This window comes from Cnephaeus nilssonii (genome assembly GCF_951640355.1).
Source record: "Cnephaeus nilssonii genome assembly, chromosome: 13".
NCBI classification, from domain to species: domain Eukaryota; kingdom Metazoa; phylum Chordata; class Mammalia; order Chiroptera; family Vespertilionidae; genus Cnephaeus; species Cnephaeus nilssonii.
The window spans coordinates 62,628,994-62,649,879 of NC_137084.1; the positions used below are offsets into that span (position 1 = coordinate 62,628,994).

The window sequence follows — 20,886 nt, forward strand, 5'->3', positions numbered from 1 at the left end:
CCGCATGCCGAGGATGAAACATTTGCTGCTCCTGAGGATGAAACATTTGCGAAATAATGTTTTTTCCTCAAAGTGACACACTACCCGAATTATGCTCAGTTTTTTGGCGAAGTTTGACATATCAAGCTCAAAAGGTTGCCCATCACTGGCCTATGCTATAACCATGGAACACACCAGCCAGGGCATGACCCTCAGTTTATTTTTGGTTGAGGAAACAGATAAAGAGAGGATGTAAAACTTCCCTAAGATCACATAGCTAATGTTGAAACCAAGGTTGGGGCCCAGGCACTCTAACTCCAGATTTCATTCTGTTATCCTTGGGAGATGTAGTTCTTCATGGTAGTGAGATTTGTCTTGAATACTACTATATTATTATACCTCAGAACCTGAAATTTTAGATTTGGATGTGAAATTGGAGAAAATTAAATTCAAAGATCTCATCTTAAAATTAAGAAAAATGACACAATGATGACATAACTTATTCAAGGTCACACAACTAGATAGAGGCAGAATCAGGATTAGAGCTCAGACCTCCTCTAGAACTTTATTCAGTGCTTTAACTCCTCCCTAGGTGGGATTCTGTGGAAGAACCTAGAAATATTGTTTACAACTTTCCTCCATGATTATTAAAAAAAATTGCAAAAGTACACAGGAGAAAACCAACAATATTTGTGTTTACACAGAGGTTGACTTTTCAAAGCAGTTTATCAGTTTCCCATACCCAATCATTGGACAGTCTAGTCATTCTGTTGATTTTCCATGCACCCTTTATCATATGTTAATTCCATGAATATGCTACAATTTTGTGTTAGCACCATCTTCCTACTGATCTGGCTGTCATTCTCATGTCAGGACTACACTGATCTACTTGTAATTTTGTGAAAACTTTTTATATCTGGGGACAAGCCTTTTGATTTTCTCTGTGTTCAAATTTTATTTATTCTCCTATAGTATTTGTTCTTACAAATGAACTTTAGGATTGTTTTGTTCTCCAAACAACTTCAGAAGAATAACTTCTCATACTATTTACTACCTTCCAGAAACATGCTTCATGTTTTCTTTTCTATTTCACATATAAAGTGTAGTCTTGTACCTAGCAAGCTATGCTTTTCTTAAGATTATGCCTAGGAACTTAATTGTGTTTGCTAGAGCAGTGGTCGGCAAACTGCGGCTCGCAAGCCACATGCGGCTCTTTGGCCCCTTGAGTGTGGCTCTTCCACAAAATACCACGTGCGGGCGCGCACATACAGTGCGATTGAAACTTCGTGGCCCATGCGCAGAAGTCGGTTTTCGGCTCTCAAAAGAAATTTCAATCATTGTACTGTTGATATTTGGCTCTGTTGACTAATGAGTTTGCCGACCACTGTGCTAGAGTGAGTGGACTGCTCCCTCATTATACTGTTTAAATAATTATTGATAGTATACAGTGAGTATGGTCATTTTTCTGAGACCTTTTACTTATTCCAAAACAGTAAGGTTCTCTTAGATACTTGTGGAAAATGAGCCTCCTGGGACATTACAGAGCTAGAGAAAGAGATATTGTTCAGGAATTCCTGGGCACCAGCTCTGCTTTATCCCCCAGCCCTGAGAAGGATGTGGTCTTGCTAGTGCTGTTTATTTTCACAAACAAGAGAATGCTTATGAATCTTCTCTTAGGTAGATTTATCGGTGTACTTTCTTCTGGAATGGGAGTGTAAGCCCAGTTTAAAAGGGCAGAGGCAAAATAAGAAACTGGCTTCTTTCTCTAGTCTAACAGGTTCCACCTCAACCCCACGTAGAGAAAAGAGAACATGAGAAAACTGTGGAAATATATGCTGCATCTACACCTGCTCGCAATGCATTCATATCCTTCCTCTTAACTTCTGTATCCTTGGTTAAATAAATCAGGAACTTACAGCTTTTATATATATCTAATCATGTTATGTTTAAGAATGTATTTTCCTTATCAATAGTACATTTGTCTTACTTTCGTGTCTTGCTACACTGTTCAAAACACTAGGATAAAGTTAGTAAAAATATTTTTGTTTCGTGCTTTATTACAGAGACTATGCCTAGTGCTTTACTGTAAGTATGTTGACTGTTGGTTTAAAATATTCTTGTTATGTAAAGGACATATGCTCATATGGACATTGAATTTTATCATATGCCTTTTTAGACTCTATTGAAGTTATGGTATAATATTTCTTTTTTGACATTAATGTTACATTGATATGGCACCTAATATTAAACAATTTTTATAGTTCTAAAAAGAATGGTTAGATAACTTTTTCTTTATTCTTGTAATTAGGAAAGTATTTCCTTCGCATGTCTATTTGCAAATCTTTTTCATCAACTTATTGGGATGTGTGCCTCTTTAATCCGTATAAAGTTTTTTTCAACTCAGTATTTTCTTCTATCATATCTTTAAGTTCCCATCTCCATATGTAAAGTCCACCCAAAAATATATTGTTTCTTATTCAAATATTCTTTTATATATCTCATTAAAGTTATGTAATTTTCTTTCTTTATATTTGTCCTATATTTCACTCCCAGAAATTTATAAAATAGGGTCTTTATTTAGATTCCTTTATGTATTATCCTTTCCCTCAGAACTTTTTTCTTCTCTACACTAGAACTTCTTAGGTTTAACCTATATGTCATTGATGAGATTTTCTAAACTGTTAATTCTACTCCTTACCACTTTCAATGTAGATTATATTCTGACTTGATATTTTTAATTTACTAGCAATTTATCCTCATCTTAGCTAACTCCCTTTCATCTCAAATTGTTCTCTTCTTATAATTTCCTATTTCTTTTCCACAGACTGCAAAGCAAGTGTTTTATATAATATTCTTCTGTTTCCTTTAATGCAACATTTTTCACAGGCATTTTTTCCCCTCAGAGTCTTCTGGGCAATGCTTCCTATGCCTTTTGTGAAAATACTTCCCTGGTACTTTTTACTATCCTAGAGCAAGAGGGAGAGTTCTAGGATTTAACCTTCAACATAAATGGCTGTGAGGTTGTTCACAGGCACATTCTGTGCTGTGTTGATACAATGATTCTCTTTAAGTGTCAGGTGGGAAAGTTAATGTTCACTCTTAGTCCAATTTCCAGTCTTCTAGCAAGCATTTATGTAGCAAGGCACAGGAGATGTGCTTTTATATCTACTACTTGGTTCTTTGTCACTCTGAGCATATGATAGAGTACTGGGAAAATCATCTTCAGTACCCACAAACCTGAAGGTTGTTCCGATACACGTGTGCACAATAGTTTTAGTGAGTGAACACTAGATAGATTTGGAATACAATGGACCACTGCTAGTCTACCCCTCTACACTCTGTCATATCTTATCTGGAAGTCTCAGTCTCAGAATAAATATAGAGAAATACAGGGATTGGTCAGAAGCGAAAGTAACTATGATTTTCTTCCAGTGCAACAACCATGTAGCAGGAGGGGAAACTATTCTATTCTGAGGTGTTACTAATGTAACCACCATCACAAGGGAGAAAACAATAGTTCTACATTCACACACACACCCCCAAATTCACTTATGCTACCTCGAGATCATTTAGTTTTGGACATATTTAGTCTGGGGTGTCTTAAAGACAGCCTAATGAAAATGTTTAATAAAATGATGAAAATTTGGGCCATAGGCTTTGGAGAAAACTGCACTGGAAACAAAGATTTGGGAATTTCTGCCTAGAGACTAGGCTGAACTTATGGGAAAGAGACTTCCTGACGCACAAGCAAAATGAAGGTAGTTTGAGGATGAGACCTTTAGAAACATCAATACTTACATGAGAAATGGAAAAAAAGGAAAGCAATATTGTAAAGACAAAGGCAAGAAAGAGTGCTAGCACAGAAGATAACTAGAGAACTTTCTGAAAGTGTGAGTCATCAATGGTTGGAGATAAATCACATAGCAATACCAGGTTAATATAGACGAGATGAAGAGCATTCTGGCAACTAGGAAATTATCACTAACTTTAGTGAGAGCAATTGCACCGGATTAATGGGTGCAAGAGCCTGAGTACAATGCTTGTAGAGTTACAGGAAACCTGAACAAAAAGATTTAGAATAGTGGCTAATGGGACATGACAACTCAAGTGAGGAAAGGCATTGGATATAGTTACAAGTTAAGGAAAGCTTGTAAGGATAGAGCCAGAAGAAGCAGTTGCAGGTAAGAACGCACAAGATAAAATGTATTGCATAAAAAATGGATCACATTCCCCTCGGATGTAGAGATGCTCAGTAGTAAAAGCAAGCTCAGAGCTCCTTGGTATTTACCTAAATGACTTGAAAATGTATGTCCATAGAAATATCTACACACGGATGTTTATAGCAGCTTTATTCACAATTGCCAACACTTGGAAACAATGTGCCCATCAACAGGTGAATGGATAAACAAACTGTGGTACATCCATACAATGGAATTATTCAGTGAAATGTGCTATCATGCCACATTAAGACATCGAGGAAACTTTAATGCATATTATTAAGTGAAAGCAGCCCATCTGAAAGGCTACATGCTGTGTGATTCCAACTATAAAATATTCTGGCAAAAATAAACTATGTAAAAAGATCAATGGTTGTCAGGGGCTCAGAGGAGTGAGGGAAGGGTAAATAAATGGAACACATATGATGCTGTAATCATGCATACCTATAATGCCACTATACATTTGTCAAAATCCACAGAATGTACTACTCAGCCATAAAAAAAGGAATGAAATTTTGTCATTTGTGACAACATGGAGGAACCGAGAGGGTATTATGCTAAGTGAAGTAAGTCAGACACAGAAAAACAAACATGTATGATTTTACTTACATATGGAATCTAAAAAAATAAATGAACAAACAAACAAACAAAAGAAATAAACTCACAGATACAGAGAACAAACTGATGGCTGCCAGATGGAAGGGGTATAGAGATGAGAGAAAAAGGTGAAAGAGATTAAGAAGTACAAATATTCAGTTACAAAATAATTGCAGGGATGTAAAGTATAACATAGGAAAAATAGTCAATAATAATGTAGTAACTATGTATGGTGCCAGGTGGGTACCAGACTTATTGTGGTGACCACTTCATAAGTTATAAAAATGTCTAATCATTACATTTTACACTTGAAACTAATGTAATATTGTATGTCAACTATAATTGAACAATACATTTTAAAAAATACCAAAACAATCCATAGGATGTACAACACAAACAGTGAGCCCTGAGATAAACTATGAACTACAGTTCATAATACTGCATCAATATTGGCTCATCATACCAGATGTACCAAATGCAAGAGGTTAATAACAGGGATGTTGTGTGTGTGAGGGGTTATATAGGAACTCTCTTTACTTCCCACTCAACTTCTCAGTAAATCTAAAATGGTCCTTAAAAAAACAAAAGCAAGCACAAAGGTGCAGAATAGAGAAGGAAGTTAAAATAGTTCTACATGCTGGACTTTTATTTTCATTAATTAGCAGGAGTAGGTATGAATGGGTATCTCTCAGCAAATGTTCTATCACATTCTAGGTATTATAATCCAGAATGATGGGATACTTCCTAATTGAATTTCCCTGATATTCAAATATCAAGGTAACAAGTGAACCAATGCTTATTGATCTAAGTACAACAGTCATTCGCTTTCAATACATAAATGCCTATCACTGACATCTCTATAACTGCTAAATTTCTTTAAATTTGATGTACACCTCAATCTATTTCATTATAAATCAAGTGGTTAAATTGAATCATAATACACTTAGTTTTTGCTCTTATAAAAAAATTAAGAAAAAAAAGTGTACCTCCAACAGCCTGTTTCTTTCAGAGTAAAACATCATAAAAACCTTTGAATTCACGTACAATTATATGGATCAGAATAATACATACTTAAAGACACCCTAAATTTTCTGGGTCCTATTATTTATATTTTCATTAGCTATATGAAAATATGAAAGCTTCTACTTTCCTATTGCTGATACGTTTCACTGAGTGATGCTTCACGTCCTGTAGACCCTGGTAAATTCCCAAGTCCATTTGTGACCTCTGAGGTCAAAGCAGTAACACTAAGATAATCACTTGCTGTTCTTACTGTTGAGATTTTCAATGATGGTGCAAAAGTAACTGTGGGTAAGGCAACTGGCCCCCTAGCATGGAGGTAGCACCAAACTACTGGTCATCACTGCTATGCACTTAGTAACAAAGCTACTTTCACTTAAGAATGTCCTTCGCAAAGTAGTAAAACATTATTAATTTTATTAAGTCCTGAGTATCCATCTTTTGAGCAATTAATGTGATAAAATGGGATGTATGCATAAAGTACTTGTGCTGCGTATCAAAGTACGATCAGTCATACTTTGAGAAAAACTGAGTTGGGAGCTTAAAAAGCCGCAACTGTCATGATGCACCATGTTTACTTGAAAGAATGACTGACAAATTATGGTTATGCTGGCATTTGTCAAATACTTTATCAAAAAAGAACAAAGAACTCGCGTTTCTGTTGCCAAAGACAAAAAACAACAACAGACTTTTAAGTAGAAAGTAGAATTTTGAAAAATTTGTATCTGTTACTGTGAACTTGACAGCTTCCCCAACCTAAAGAATTTTCTGATAAGACTGGTGTTAATATTACCAAATATTAAAAACACTGTATCATGAAATCAATCAATATTTAGAAGATTTGTAAAACCTAGTGAACCAATATTTTCCAAATGACCAATGCATGATGTTACAAAATCATGCATGGGTAAAAAAAGATCGACCAAAACATTGTAATCTAAATACGTACTAAAATTTCACTTATATGATTTCAGATTTCATATTACAGCTATGTTTTAAGATTCTATGACTTTTCTACGTTTTGTATTGTGTCAAATGAGAATATACATGATTACTTTGAAAATACTCCTCCCTTTTCCAGCGATTTGTGTGAAGCAAGATTGTCTTCATCTGTTTCAACAAAATACATCACAACAGACTGAATGCAAAACCAGATATAAGAACCCAACTGCCTTGCCTCCTATTAAGCTGGTCATTAAATATATTTATTAAAATGAAAAACAATGCTAAAGCCGGGTGGTTCAGTTGGTTGGAGCATCATCCCGTACACCAAAAAGATTGCAGGTTTGATTCTCCATTAGGCACATGCATGGGTTGCAGTCAGGGGATATGGTGGGTGGGAGAGAGGGGAGCAGCCAACGGAAGTTTCTCTTTCTCTCAAATCAATAAATATATCCTGCCCAGCCAGCACTGCTCAGTGGTTGAGCATCCATCTATGAACCAGGAAGTCACGGTTGGAGGTTTGATTCCTGGTTGGTCAGGACACATGCCCAGATTGCAGGCTGATCCCCAGTGTGTGGCATGCAGGAGGCAGCCAATCAATGATTCTCTCTCATCACTGATGTTTCTTTCTCTCTCTCCCTCTCTGAAATCAATAAAAATATATTAACAAATAAATAAATAAACATATCCTTGGGTGAGGATTTTTTAAAAAGTAAAACAATGTCATTCTCATTTTGGGAGAAAAACATAGTTATTTTTCATAAAAATGTTGTTTATGTTTAATGAGTTTATTAATGTTATTTTTAAGTGAACTAATAAATAAATACGTTTTAAACTTCTCTTTTGTATTTCTACAATAGTAAATGCTGATAGCTATAACCCACAAAAATAAAAGCTCTTTGGGGTCCTCAATAATTTTTAAGAGTATAAACGGTTCCTGAAACCACTAGGATAAACTATTATCAAACCAACAAATTAAAGTTCAGAAAATGAAGTCACAGTTCTTAATCAATTTACAACTTGACAGTAACAGGCAGGTTTCATACCTGATATAATATCATGATTAGAACAGTCATAAAACATTTTCTTGAGATTTAACTTACAAAGTGAATTAGATTTCAGTTGTGATGTAGCCAATTGTTCTCCTCGCTGGCTTTCATTCTCTTCATCACCCTCCTCATCTGGTACTACAAAGTCATCAATAATGTAATTATCTCCATCTTCATCAGATTCATCAACCTCTTCCTCCTCCTTATCTTCATCATTTTCATCACTGCTTGGGCAAGATTCCCTTTCAGAGTCCTAATTAAATTAAAACATATTTCTTCAGTAAATTGTATGGAAATGATATTAAAAGATTAAATCCCAAACCCAAAAAAAGATACATAGAAATTAATTTCATATTTTAAGGTTAAAAAATCATGTTAAATGTTGAAATTTGAAAATTATATATGTAAAATACTTAAAATAGACACTAAGATTATAAGAAGATAAAAACAGGAAATACCATACAAAACAGTCTTTCAATATTACAAGAAAGATGGACTGAAGCTCATGATAAAACAATATATTAGATACAGTACTTCAATTAAACATGTTCATGGATACGTCATTAAAAATAAATTCTAGAATTATAGAGAAATAGAACAGACACGGCCCTTTCATTTTTATAAAAAGTAAATACTTTTAAGTAAAAATTTAAAAACAGTAACAAAACCAATAAAATAAAACACACCTCAAAGTCTCTACTACTGGTACGTCTCTGATGAGATCTTTGTTTTGAGAGTTCTTTCAGCTTCTGGAGTTGTTCTCGCTTTCTTGCAGCTGACGTTTTCTCAGGTTGATTCTGCTCCAGCTCCGCTGAAGAACATTCATCTTCAACCACTCTACGCGGACGTTTGACACCTACTTTCCTCACTGCGACGTCACTGTCGTCACTGTCACCTCTCTCATCACTGTCACTCATCACCGAGGAGTTTCTTCTTCTCTTCCCTCGCTTTACGTTTTCTTCTTCTAAATCCTCCTCTATTATTTGTTCAGGGTGCTTGTTGGGATCAGCATCCTCTTGACTTGAATGCTTTTCCTGGTCTGGTGAATCACTACTACTCTGATTGCTTTTGTTCTTTTCTCGTTCATTTGTTGAACTGCTGCCAGTGTCAATGAGATGCTCACAGTTGTTTCCTTCACTTTCAACTTTAACTAACTTAAGCTCACTTTCATCTTCTGGCTTTTTATTACTTTCAAGCCCTTTGTTACTAGCAAGCTCTTCATCACTGTCAATACTTTCATCACTATCACGCTCTTCCTCACTCTCACCGTCTTCACTCTCAAGGTCTTCATCACTATCCACTAACTGTGAGATACTGCTTCTTTTAGTGCGCTTCCAATCAACTCGAGATTTCTGCTCACGCTCTTGAATTTTAGAATTGCTCCTTGTTTCACGTACCATTTTCACTTAAGCTTCTACAAAATAAAGTTATTAGGGATATAATAATGATAACCAGATTACAACAATGAATGCATTTATGGTACAAACTATATTTGTTTGGTATTATAACATGGTTCACAAAGGTAATATCACATTAACTACCTGAGTGAAGATGGCAGGATAGTTATTCAGCAAATAATTTATTGGGCCCAGCCTTGTTGGTTCAGTGGTTGAGCACAGACCTATGAACCAGGAGATCAAGGTTCGATTCCCCGTCAGGGCATATACTTGGGTTGTGGGCTCGATCCCCGATTGTGCAGGAGGCGGCTGATCAATAATTCTCTCTCCTCATTGATGTTTCTAGCTCTCTCTCCCTCTTCCTTCCTCAATCAATATCAATAAAGGTATTTTTTAAAAAAATACCAATAATTTATTGAACATCTCTGAAACCATTATATGAAAACCTATTCTGAATTATGCTGTATGTTTTGCTGAAAGAGATACATAGAAAAAGCATGGTACTGTTCTTCAGAAGATTATTATCCATGTATAGAAATAAAACATAAATATATAGTAAGAAAAATGCAAGGCAGTATCATTCAGTACCAAGTGAATGATAAAAATAATCGATAAACGTGTAAAGATGCAGAAAGATCAGAACAATATGTGCTTCACTAAAGGTTTTATTGAACAGATATGATCTGATAAACTTCTAACAGATTGGTTATATTTGAACAAAAAGAATGAAAGAAAAAAGTGATTTCGGGCAGATAAAAATGTTAAGGTAAAAACTTTGGCATTGAGAAAGAACATAATAAGTTTAGTAAATAATAATGTGACCTAAAAGGTGTGATAAAAGGCTTTATGCTGGAAAAATAACATGAGTATAGAAAAGTATGATTAGATTACCAGAATGATAATCGATAAACATGTAAAGATGCAGAAAGATCAGAACAATATGTGCTTCACTAAAGATCAGAACAATATGTGCTTCACTAAAGAAAAATTCTGAACAGAGATATGATATGAATTATAACAAAGGATCAATCAATTTATATAAAGAAAGTTATAAAGTCATAATTGACATAAAAAAGATAGTGGTGCAAAGCTGAGAGACAACTAACCACTAAGATTGCAGCCTTTATATAATTTACAAAATGGCAATGGCTTTAAACCACTCAAAGTTAAAGATACAATATAATACAACAGAAAACTTACTAACAATCCAATAACATAACCAGATTAAAAAAAAGTTTTATGGTGAAGCAGAGCATGGTATTGGGAAAGGAAAACAAATGCTGTAAGTTTCCAATTCAGAAAAGGATGAACTCCATCAAAATTATCACAACCATATAGTAAAGGAACACTTAAGAGACAAGATAACTAGAAAAACAGTAACACAGTAGCACATACACACTTCTGTGGTTGCTAAGGAAACTAGAAATATCACAATGTAATGAGACTGACCTCATAATCCTCCATATGATAAAAGGCCAATATGCAAATTGTCCCCTGGATCAGGAGTTGGACCAGGGGGGCGGGGTCAGCTGACCAACCGCCTGTGGCCCCTCCCCCTGGCCAGCCCAATCAGCCCCGATCAGGGCAGGCAGGCCGGACACCACTCATGCACGAATTTGTGCCATGGGCCTCTAGTCTTATATAATAAAACCCTAATATGCAAATTGACCGAACGGCATAATGACCAGCAGAACGACCAGTTGCTATGATGCACACTGACCACCAGGGGGCAGATGCTCAACGCAGGAGCTTCCCCCTGGTGGTCAGTGCTGGTGAGTGCAGTGGTGGTGGCGGGGGCCTCTCCCACCTCAGGTGAGCGGTAAGGAGTGAGGAGTCTTGGACTGCTAGAGCCCTGGACTGTGAGAGGGATGTCTGACTACCAGCTTAGGCCCAATCCCCCTGGCAGGCAGACATCCCCTGAGGGATCCTGGGCTGTGAGAGGGCACAGGCCAGGCTGAGGGGACCCCTCCCCCACCCTGAGTGCATGAATTTCATGCACCGAGCCTCTAGTACATGTATAAGAGCTTAGGTATTCAACTGAGTGCTATCTCCTTCAAATAAATCACCCCTTATGAGGCTGACTATTCCAATATTTCTGCCATAGCACAGAATATTCCTGGAGGTTTTCTAAAAACCATTTCAAATGTATATATAAATATATGAGAATAATCTTACTTCATTTTTATCCCAGAGTGGTTTAAATACAGACTTTATTCACTGGTCTCAGTTATAAAAGACTGTGTGAGAATTTTCCAGAAATTAAATCCACTTTCAAAAGATGAAGATTAAGTACCATTAAAGCTATCTTTTTAAAGTGTTGCAAACTGAAGGTAATTTCAAAATTTTTTTTATGAGTAATGGTGGTATTACTGAACCAAGTTTATAGCTTCCCAAAATGATTACTTTTTGGGGGTGGGAGAAATAACCACTCATTTGTACAAAATCTGATCGTTTATAAGGTAATGTGACTACTCCTATAATGGTAACAACTCATAGAAAATCAGAACAATTGTTAAGATTACACAACAGAAATTATAGTGTAGGCTGAAGTCCCATCTTATCATAGTAACTACTGCATGATATATTCAGCACTGAAACAGCAATTTAACAAATCCCAGTAAATAGACCAAACATTCTGCTATTTAAAATTACACTTGGGTTGTTGCCCGAAGCTAATTCCAGCATGTCATAAATGCAAGAAATTTCATCAAAAGGTTGATGGATCTTGGGATTCAGCAGGGCTGAATACATATTACCTGCTGCTGGAATAGCTAAGGGCATTTCCCCACCTAAAGATTTGCATATATTATTATTGCCTGTTGCCAGACAGCTGAAGGCATTTTAATCTACATGTTATTGCCTCCTGCTGGCCAAACACCTGAACAGTTGAAGGCAGTTCCCCCCAAACTGACAATGTCTACTGTATACTAAACCTTACCTTTGATATGTATATCTACGTTGCTATGGGGCAAGATGTGGGAATAAAAAGAGCCCTGGGTTCGGAGATGAAGAGAACTTGGTTCCTATAGCTAAGCTTCCCCTGGCTCCCCCATAGATTACAAATCCATATTATATTTCTAGTCTCTTCATTAATTTACACGCAGCGCCTTCTCCAGATTCCTGAACCCTTCTAAATGCTGGGAAAGACCCCCGGCATTAGGTTGTGTCTTACAGAAGGCTTATGTTAATTAACATCAGCAAAGAAAATTGTATGTGGCTAAAATTACCCTTGAAAAATACATTACTGTTTAAAGTGTTTTTTTGTATACCATACTGCTTCAAAATATGTCCACCCAGTTTCTCCTCCATGGTTTAAACAAATTACTGTTTTTCCTTTTTATTAAGCACCAGACAAATTAGGCAGCTTATATTTTGAAGCCAAAGGAATATTTTTAAAGCACATATAGTTGAATTTGCATAAATTAAGTGTGTATGTGCTTTACACTGTACTGAGAAATGGAAGGCTTTCTTATAAATCTGACCTGGGAGAAATAATAAAAAATTATAAAAACAAATGACAAATATGGCTTCCGTAGATACACTAAAGCAAATATGAACAGTAGGAATATGAAAGTGAAAGATTTTATTAGTACTGAAAAGCAGTTTCATATACACTAGATGATTCACTTACAAATATACGTATACCATACTCTAAACACATTTATTATAGCAACACGTGATTCCTATGACAATGGTAAAAAACAATTCAGAATGTCATACTATCCAATGATTGCACAGTTCAGCTACTTAAAAAAGCCATGTCTGTATATTTTTTCAGTGCATTTTTATATATCTTTTTAAATCTTGACAATAATCCTAAAAGGAAGATATTATCTATCTTTACTTATAAAAACCAAATCCAAGGACATAGACTTTAAATGACTTCCCGAAGATCACACCGCTTGTTAGTGAGAGAGGAGGGACTGGAAACCAGGGCCCTGACTCCCAGTCCAATGCAACACAGTGACGGCTGCCAATATTATATTTGCACGAGGTAGTAAAAATGACGCCTTTAAAAAAGTCATCATTTTTATAATCTCATTCATGCTAAATTTTAGCTTCAGAAAATAATCATTAAAATAATTTAAAGTTTACAAACATGCTTCTTTAATTACATAACTGAACTGCACGTGGGTTTATGCCAGAAACTTCTGAAAATTAGTTATCCAACAGGAAAGCAAATAATGTACTAAAGAAATGAAAATCTGCAGAATTCTCTCTCATCTTATCGATTACACTTAGCACAAAATTTAAAGGATTCCCCATTAGGTTAAAAAGTAAAATTTTGGAAAAAAAAGGCAGTTTCTTATGAGAAAAATTTTATTTTGGAAAACTTTAGTGTTAAATGTTTGAGGAGGCACATTTTATTTAATTAAAATAAATCATGTTTCATTTGGTCAACCAGCAAATTTCCATGGTCTCTCCATATTTCAAAATTACCACTTATAATGTCAAAAATTCTGAAAAAGAAGATAATTTGAATATGATTGGTTCCTCTTTTTAAAATTGTGGATACTTTCACTATGTTAGCTGAGGGTGGTGGGGTGTGAAAGAATGGCGACAGAGGGAAAAGGAAGTGAACTGAACCTGAGAGAAATGAAAAGCTAAGTTGATAGGTTAGACATTTCTTCGTCGTTAGAATTAAAGAATCCATGCAAATGGATGTAATTTCTATATATGCTGAGTACACATTCAATTTCTGGAAATGAGAATTTAATGAAGCTTCTCTAATGACACCTTATCTTTAATCAACAAGAAAAACCACCACAGAGACTCCAAAGAGAAAGCATGAAATAAGTGAGTGAAGAGGATCAGTATTATCACACCTTTGCGTGTCTTGGTTAGTGTCATGTAAGATGCACATACATGGCGAAGCTGACTGCCGAAAAATGTAAAGGTGACACTCCGTATTGCTTGTGTTCTTTCTCCAACAGAGTAACTGTACACCAAGAAGGGGCACTTGAATGCCACTCGCATTGCTCATCAGAAGGAATATCCTTCCGTCTAGACTTTTTGAGGTTAATTAATTCTCAGGAGAAGATTCATTCTAGGACTTGCCCTGTGAACAATGTTGGTGACAGTTGACACTTTAAGATTTGAAGCGCAGTGAATGAAACCCACGAGGAGGGAGACAGTCCTATTTGGAAAACATCACCTCTCCTTGACGTGTGCTTTTCTATGACAGTTTCGAGGGGCAACCTCAATAAGCAAAGAAATAGTTGTTGGATGCATTCTACGAGTTGTTTGATGCATTCTACGTGCCGGCACCCGCACTGAACTGTGGCACCGCCAGAAGAAATCAACAACAGGGTCTCTGCTCCTACGGAGCTCACAATCTGATGAGATTACGAAGGACATCAAACCGGGACAGCATTAATACACGATGCAGTGAATAGATTGATCATAGTTCTCCCACTGGCTGGGGAAATGGGCAGCAAGGAATAGGAAACAGAAAAACACAAAGAAACACCTAAAGACAGGAAAGCCAAGTCTCTCTCCTCCCGCCCCCCCCCCCCCCCTACACAGACCTATTATCACGGGACAAGACTCCACCGTTTCGCAGAGCGGATCCTGCCAGTCTGGCGTCCCAGACACCTACAGTATGCATTACCATCTGTGACGCGGAAGGTGGCTCTATACATCCGGCCGGGAGGAGCGGCAGAAGGAGGAACAGATCCTCCCGGGAGTAAACACTGATCAACACGAGAGTCATTTTCAGGATTACAAACCTGGCTCCCGGGCGGGACGCAGGTGCCCGGCGCGGCGCGCCCGCGGGTCCGCTCCTCTGCCGGCCGGAGGGGGAGCGCGCAGCCCGGAGCCCGGACCCTCGGACCCTCGGACCACCCCTTCGCGGTGACGTGCGCGGGACGACACAATCCGCTAGCGGAGCTCCGCACTCAGGAAACAAACCTGGGGCGGCATCGGCCAGAAGCCCGCGGCACAGCCACTCGCAGTCCCCGTATCAGTCCCGCCCATCTCCCCGCCTCGCACCCCGCCCACGGCAGCGCATTCCCCGCGAGTGGGAGGTGCGCCCGGGGCTGTCCCGCCCACCCCAGAGCATCCGCGGGAAGGTTCCTCGCGACCCGCCGGGGGGGCGTGGCTTCCCCGCCCCTCGGGGAGACCCACCGCCGCCCGGAGCGGAGCCCGAGCGAGTCCCCGCCCCGGGCTGGCCCGCGCCGCCCCCGCGCGCTCACCTTTCAAAGCGCCTCCGCCCCCGCCCCCGCCCCCGCCCCAGGCACTCACTCCTCCCGGTTCCGGGGTCCGGGGGGAAGTCCCGCCTCTGGGAGGAGCTGGGGGCGGGGCCAGAGGCGGGCGGGGGCGTCTTCCGGGAGCGTGTACAGGGGGAGGAGCAGTCGCTGCGCGTTAGTCTGCGAGCGGTGCGGGCTCCCGCTTCCAACTGAGGTGGGGAGAGGGGCCCGGCGGCGGCGGCCAGGGGCGGGGAGGACGGTGCGGGCCGAGCCCGCGGGGGGACGCGGGGCTTGCGGGGCCAAGGGCTGCCTGCTGGGGTGGGAATCAAGCCGCCGTGCCCCCGGGCAAAGGGGGCCAGCCGCCGACTCCTGGCTCTTCCGCTCTCTCCTAACTTCGGGGCGGGGCAGGTGAGGGACGCCTCCCCGGGATCCTGGTGTGAAGGAGGTTTGTGGTCACGGCGGCGGGAGAGTCCTTCCCGCGGCCACTGGGGGAATAAAACGGATGTTTGTATTCCTGATTATCCGCGGTGACCCGGGGCCTCCTCTCCTGCCCGTCTAAGTTAAAGGCCTGTTCCCCCAAACTTCCCTCTCACCTTCCTCTGCTGTCTCTTTGCCAGCCCAGCCCAGCCTGGACGGGCCACCAGGCGCCTGGTGAGGTGGGAAGACAGTGTGTAACACCGAGTTAAAGCGAGTCCCCGAGAGAAGAATTTTGCGGGCCGCGTCCTTGTGTGCGTGCGGGGAGAGTCCCAGAGCCTCACCATGTCCGGGAAACGGAAGCGAGTGGTGCTGACTATTAAAGATAAGCTTGACATAATCAAGAAACTTGAAGACGGAGGTTCTTCCAAGCAGCTGGCAGTGATTTATGGAATTGGCGAGACAACAGTTAGGGATATAAGGAAAAACAAGGAAAAAATCATAACGTACGCGAGCAGTTCTGATTCCACGAGCCTTCTGGCCAAAAGGAAGTCCATGAAGCCATCCATGTATGAGGAACTGGACCGAGCAATGCTGGAGTGGTTCAACCAGCAACGAGCCAAAGGGAATCCTGTATCTGGACCCATTTGTGCAAAAAGGGCCGAGTTCTTCTTCTATGCTTTGGGAATGGATGGTGACTTTAACCCCTCTGCCGGTTGGCTGACTCGTTTTAAGCAGCGGCACAGCATTCGAGAGATTAACATTAGGAATGAAAGATTGCACGGAGACGAGACCGCCGTGGAAGATTTTTGTAACAACTTCCGAGACTTTATTGAACGAGAGAATCTGCAGCCTGAACAAATCTACAATGCGGATGAAACTGGACTCTTTTGGAAATGCCTGCCTTCCAGGACGTCAGTAATCAAAGGTAAATGCACTGTCTTTGGGCACAAGTCAATTGAAGAAAGAGTCACCATCATGTGTTGTGCCAATGCGACAGGTTTACACAAACTTAAACTTTGTGTGGTGGGGAAACCAAAGAAACCTTGCTCCTTCAAGTCAGCCGACACCTCAAACCTGCCAGTCTCTTACTTCAGCCAGAAAGGTGCATGGATGGATCTTTCCATTTTCCGACAGTGGTTTGACAAGATCTTTGTGCCACAAGTTAGAGAGCACTTACGCTCCAGAGGCCTACAGGAAAAGGCTGTTCTCTTGTTGAATAATTCACCAACACATCCAAATGAAAATGTCCTTAGGTCGGATGATGGCCAAATATTTGCTAAATATTTACCACCTAATGTGGCTTCACTGATTCAGCCCTCAGACCAGGGTGTCATAGCAACAATGAAGACAAACTATCGTGCAGGTCTTCTCCAGAGCAACTTGGAAGAAGGTAATGACCTGAAATCATTCTGGAAAAAGCTAACTCTCCTGGATGCACTGTATGAAGTAGCAATGGCTTGGAATTTAGTAAAGCCAGTTACCATTAGCAGAGCATGGAAGAAGATTCTTCCTACCATAGAGGAGAGAGAAGGCTTGGACTTTGATGAAGAAGATATTTCGCTGGCTACCGTGGCCACCATTTTACAACACACCAAAGGATTGGAAAATGTGACTACTGAAAACATTGAAAAATGGCTTGAAGTGGACAGTACTGAACCTGGTTATGAAGTACTAACTGACAGTGAAATCATCAGAAGAGCCCAAGGCCAGACAGAGGAATCCAGTGAAAATGAGGAGGAGGCAATAGAACTAATTCCAGAGAAACATATCAATCATGCAGCTGCTCTCCAATGGACTGAAAGTTTATTGGATTATCTAGAACAACAAGGTGATATAATTCTGCCCGATAAACTGGTGATACGTAAACTTCGAGCCACCATCAGAAATAAACAGAAGATGACCAACTCAAGCCAATAATGGCATTTCAATATTACTGTTTGTAACTCTTAACCTCTCTACAATGATGGCTTTATTTTGTGTGTGTGTTCTGAATTGTCAGACACAGTCCTATGAAATATGGAGACAAAAATGTACCTGAAATGGTTTGAGGATTATGTGTTTTGCATCATCTGTGTCTCTTGTCCCTTTACTTACGCAGATAATCTGAAGCTGGTTCTGTATAAATATAAATTACATGTACACATGTTTTCACTTTTGTAGGTCTATAATTATCCCTTCCATAACAGTGGCATTCCCTACATTTTCTAGCAAATGTTACAGATAATAATGAACAGATAGAGCATTTTCCTGAAATTTTTGTTTAATTTGTGAGCACTGCCACAGTAATCTTTTCTTGTCTAACCCTCTTAAATGGTTATTTGCTTTGTGTATCTGTATGTGCTGAAAGAATGAGGAAATATTTATATTGTTATATTGCAGGGTGATCTATAATAACTCAAAATGAAGTTCAATAATGAGGAGGAAACAGTAATCTATGAATTATAAAAATGTCTTAGATATCATAGTTCTGTTATATTAATGTTAGGATGGCAATAGGAGAGATTTTTCTGAAAACTGAATTAAATACAATATAGGAAGTGATTGCTAAATTAATGACAAAACTATTGGAAAACATATAAAAGATATTCTATTCATTTGTAGAAAACTGGAAGTTGAAAATTTGAGGAGCTTTAAGTTATTTATATAAAGGGAATAAATAGGCTTCTTTTAATTGGGTCTTTTTATTATGAATTGAGTAACAGTATAGGTTTATTATTTATTCACCTAATTATATTACAGGTTCTATAATGTTACATGAGCTCCCATCTTATATGTGGGTGACCATCTTGGGAATTTGAAAGTTTTGTTGTTTTTTACTGTGTACTTGATATTGTGAATAATTTGAAAAAAATTTGTCATACCGTCTTTTTATTTCATATGAAAAGAAAAAAAAAGAATAAAGTTTTTATTTTTAATAAGCCATAGGTTATGTATGACTTGCTTTATGAAGAAAGCAGAGGTAATTATGGAAATGGTCAGATTCTTAAGAAGTTCATCATTTATTATTTTGACACTTGTAAAACTTATTCTAGAATTTGTAAACGTTTTGATATATTTGCTTATTAAATTTAGTATGTTTATTCAAGACATGAAAACACTACCTAAGTGAATATTAATATAATTTGTGATTTAAAAGCAAAGTCTCTCCATATTATTTAATGTTTTAGCCCTAAATTTTTTAAAAAACAGTAGAATTGTTCTGTGTCATTTTTTAAAGTTTAACTTTATCATATAAATACTTTGCATTTTATAGTGCCTTTCTTAGAATTCTAAAACTTCAAAAAGATTTTTGCTTTCCATAACTTCTGTTATCTTCATGATATATGTCTAGATTTTTAAAAAGACATCTGTGATGAGAACTTTAAAAGTTTTATGTGCTGCATGAATTGCCTCAGTGCACAAAGAAACATGAGAAGTTAACAGATACTGAATCAGATGATTACTCCTTCTATAAATTAATTGTATATAAATGGATTTTTCATTTTTCTCAAATGAAAATATGTACTAAAAAGCTTCTTGGAATTTCTGTCTGGATTTGCTCATTATTTTAAAAATTAACCTTGTCAGTAAAATTCAGCTGTATCATTGCCACCTAGTGGTTAAATTAACATTACTGTTCAGCAGTGTAGTTTCAAACTTCTCTAACCTGTGAGAAACTGCTTTATTTGTTTTATAGCTATTTACTCTCTTCTGAAGCTGCCAACAGTTCTGTTTTGGACCCTTCTATCCTTAAACAATGATAAAAGCTGCCAATTACCAAATACCATGTTATAGTTTAAGCAATGTACTTACATAATCCTCAAATTGTGAATTAGGTGGAAATACTGATGTTCAGCTCACACTCTTAATTGCTAAAAATCACCACTTTGCTGCAGGTAAGAATTTAAGCCCAGGTATTTGTCACCCAAGACTGTACTTGTATTATCCAACCTAGGCTAACCTCTTCACCTTTTCAAATCTTCAACATTTATTCCTTGCTGCCACCCTCCACCATCTACCACAGTTAACTGAATTTACTTCTCTACTTCCCAGTGCAGTTGTGGCACCCGTTTTCTTTTCCTTTACCCTTTTATGAGATTAGTCTTCTTCATTGCCCGGCTGTGTCTCTATTTCCCTGTTTATCCACAACCTAATAATCGCATTTGAAACTTGGATCATCTGTTTTGCTTTCTAGTTAGCCATGCTCAGTGGGGAGCCTTTCTCACTTCCCAATGTAAAACACATCATTGGGGAAAAGTTGATACAAACACTATTTCTCTTTAGTTCATGAGGCAATCTCAAAGAGTTGGCACAGTACAGCACTAACATGAAATTTATGGAATGATAAGTCAGTGCCAAGCTAAATATGTTTAATCAATAATTGGGACTACTTAGTGGATGATGCCAGAAGATGTTTGGGTACTATATTTGGGTACAAAGTCATAAATTCTTAGTTTCTGTTTGGCTTTCTATTTCTCCACTAAGTAGCCATAAACTCATATTCTCTGACCAGTCTTGCCAGATTTCCCCATTGATGAGCCTTGATACATCTCTCAGAAAACCAACTGTACATTACCATGGTTCTTTAAATCCACACTCCTAGTAGCCAAGAATTCTGTGAGAGTAGGTTTACCTGCAGGGGTTGATGCAGGAAAAACTTGCTCCTTCTGAGAGATTTGGGCCTTTTGGGGGTAAATGGGTGAGGGAAGTGGAATTCTTTGCAAGGTTTAAATTCAGAGAACCATTCTAAAGAGTCTTGCATATGCATGAATGGCTTCTAATATTTCTCTTTGATGTGAGGAATTTGCATTAAATGTTGCATTCAAAAATAAATCCCCATTTTAACAGTGAATCAAGAATGTGTTGAGTTTTACTATATGTGTAAGACTACTGGGCGTGGCAGGTTTAGGAAAAGAAAGGGAAGAGGAGTTCTTGTCCTTCAAGATCTTGAAATCAGGGTGGAAAAAATAACACTTGAAAAAAAGCAAACTGTCTGGTTTAATTGTAAGCTCATAGAACAGCCAACATAATATGATAAGGACGATAAGGGAACCCTCATGGTTTATTTTGCTTATTCATTCCTCAGCTGGCTTCTCCTCTC

At 38.5% G+C, this 20,886-nt stretch overlaps 2 protein-coding genes across 4 annotated transcripts in view; one reads left to right on the forward strand and one right to left on the reverse strand.

The window, feature by feature from the left end:
* CCDC82 (coiled-coil domain containing 82) overlaps positions 1–15,176 on the reverse strand; it is a 36,467-nt gene extending 21,291 nt beyond the window's left edge. Inside the window, exons 1-3 of one of the 3 annotated variants that reach the window (XM_079789248.1) lie at positions 14,931–15,176; positions 8,491–9,218; positions 7,859–8,057 (exon numbers count right to left, since the gene is read on the reverse strand). In XM_079789248.1, the coding sequence (XP_079645374.1) occupies positions 7,859–8,057; positions 8,491–9,204 (913 nt within the window). In that variant the 5' untranslated portion in view covers positions 9,205–9,218; positions 14,931–15,176. Of the gene's footprint in view, positions 1–7,858; positions 8,058–8,490; positions 9,219–14,729 lie in introns of all 3 variants that reach the window. The other 2 variants (XM_079789249.1, XM_079789250.1) reach the window with 2 other exon arrangements.
* Positions 15,177–15,526: 350 nt separating this feature from the next.
* JRKL (JRK like) lies at positions 15,527–18,728 on the forward strand. The gene is made up of 2 exons (XM_079788818.1): positions 15,527–15,603; positions 16,007–18,728. Exon 2 carries the CDS (start codon positions 16,149–16,151, stop codon positions 17,721–17,723), a length of 1,575 nt encoding a protein of 524 aa, XP_079644944.1. The 5' UTR covers positions 15,527–15,603; positions 16,007–16,148; the 3' UTR covers positions 17,724–18,728.
* The last annotated feature ends 2,158 nt before the right edge of the window (positions 18,729–20,886 follow it).

Excerpts from the sequence above, each read along its gene's own strand:
- JRKL (XM_079788818.1), top strand. The coding sequence starts at position 16,149 with ATGTCCGGGAAACGGAAGCGAGTGGTGCTGACTATTAAAGATAAGCTT.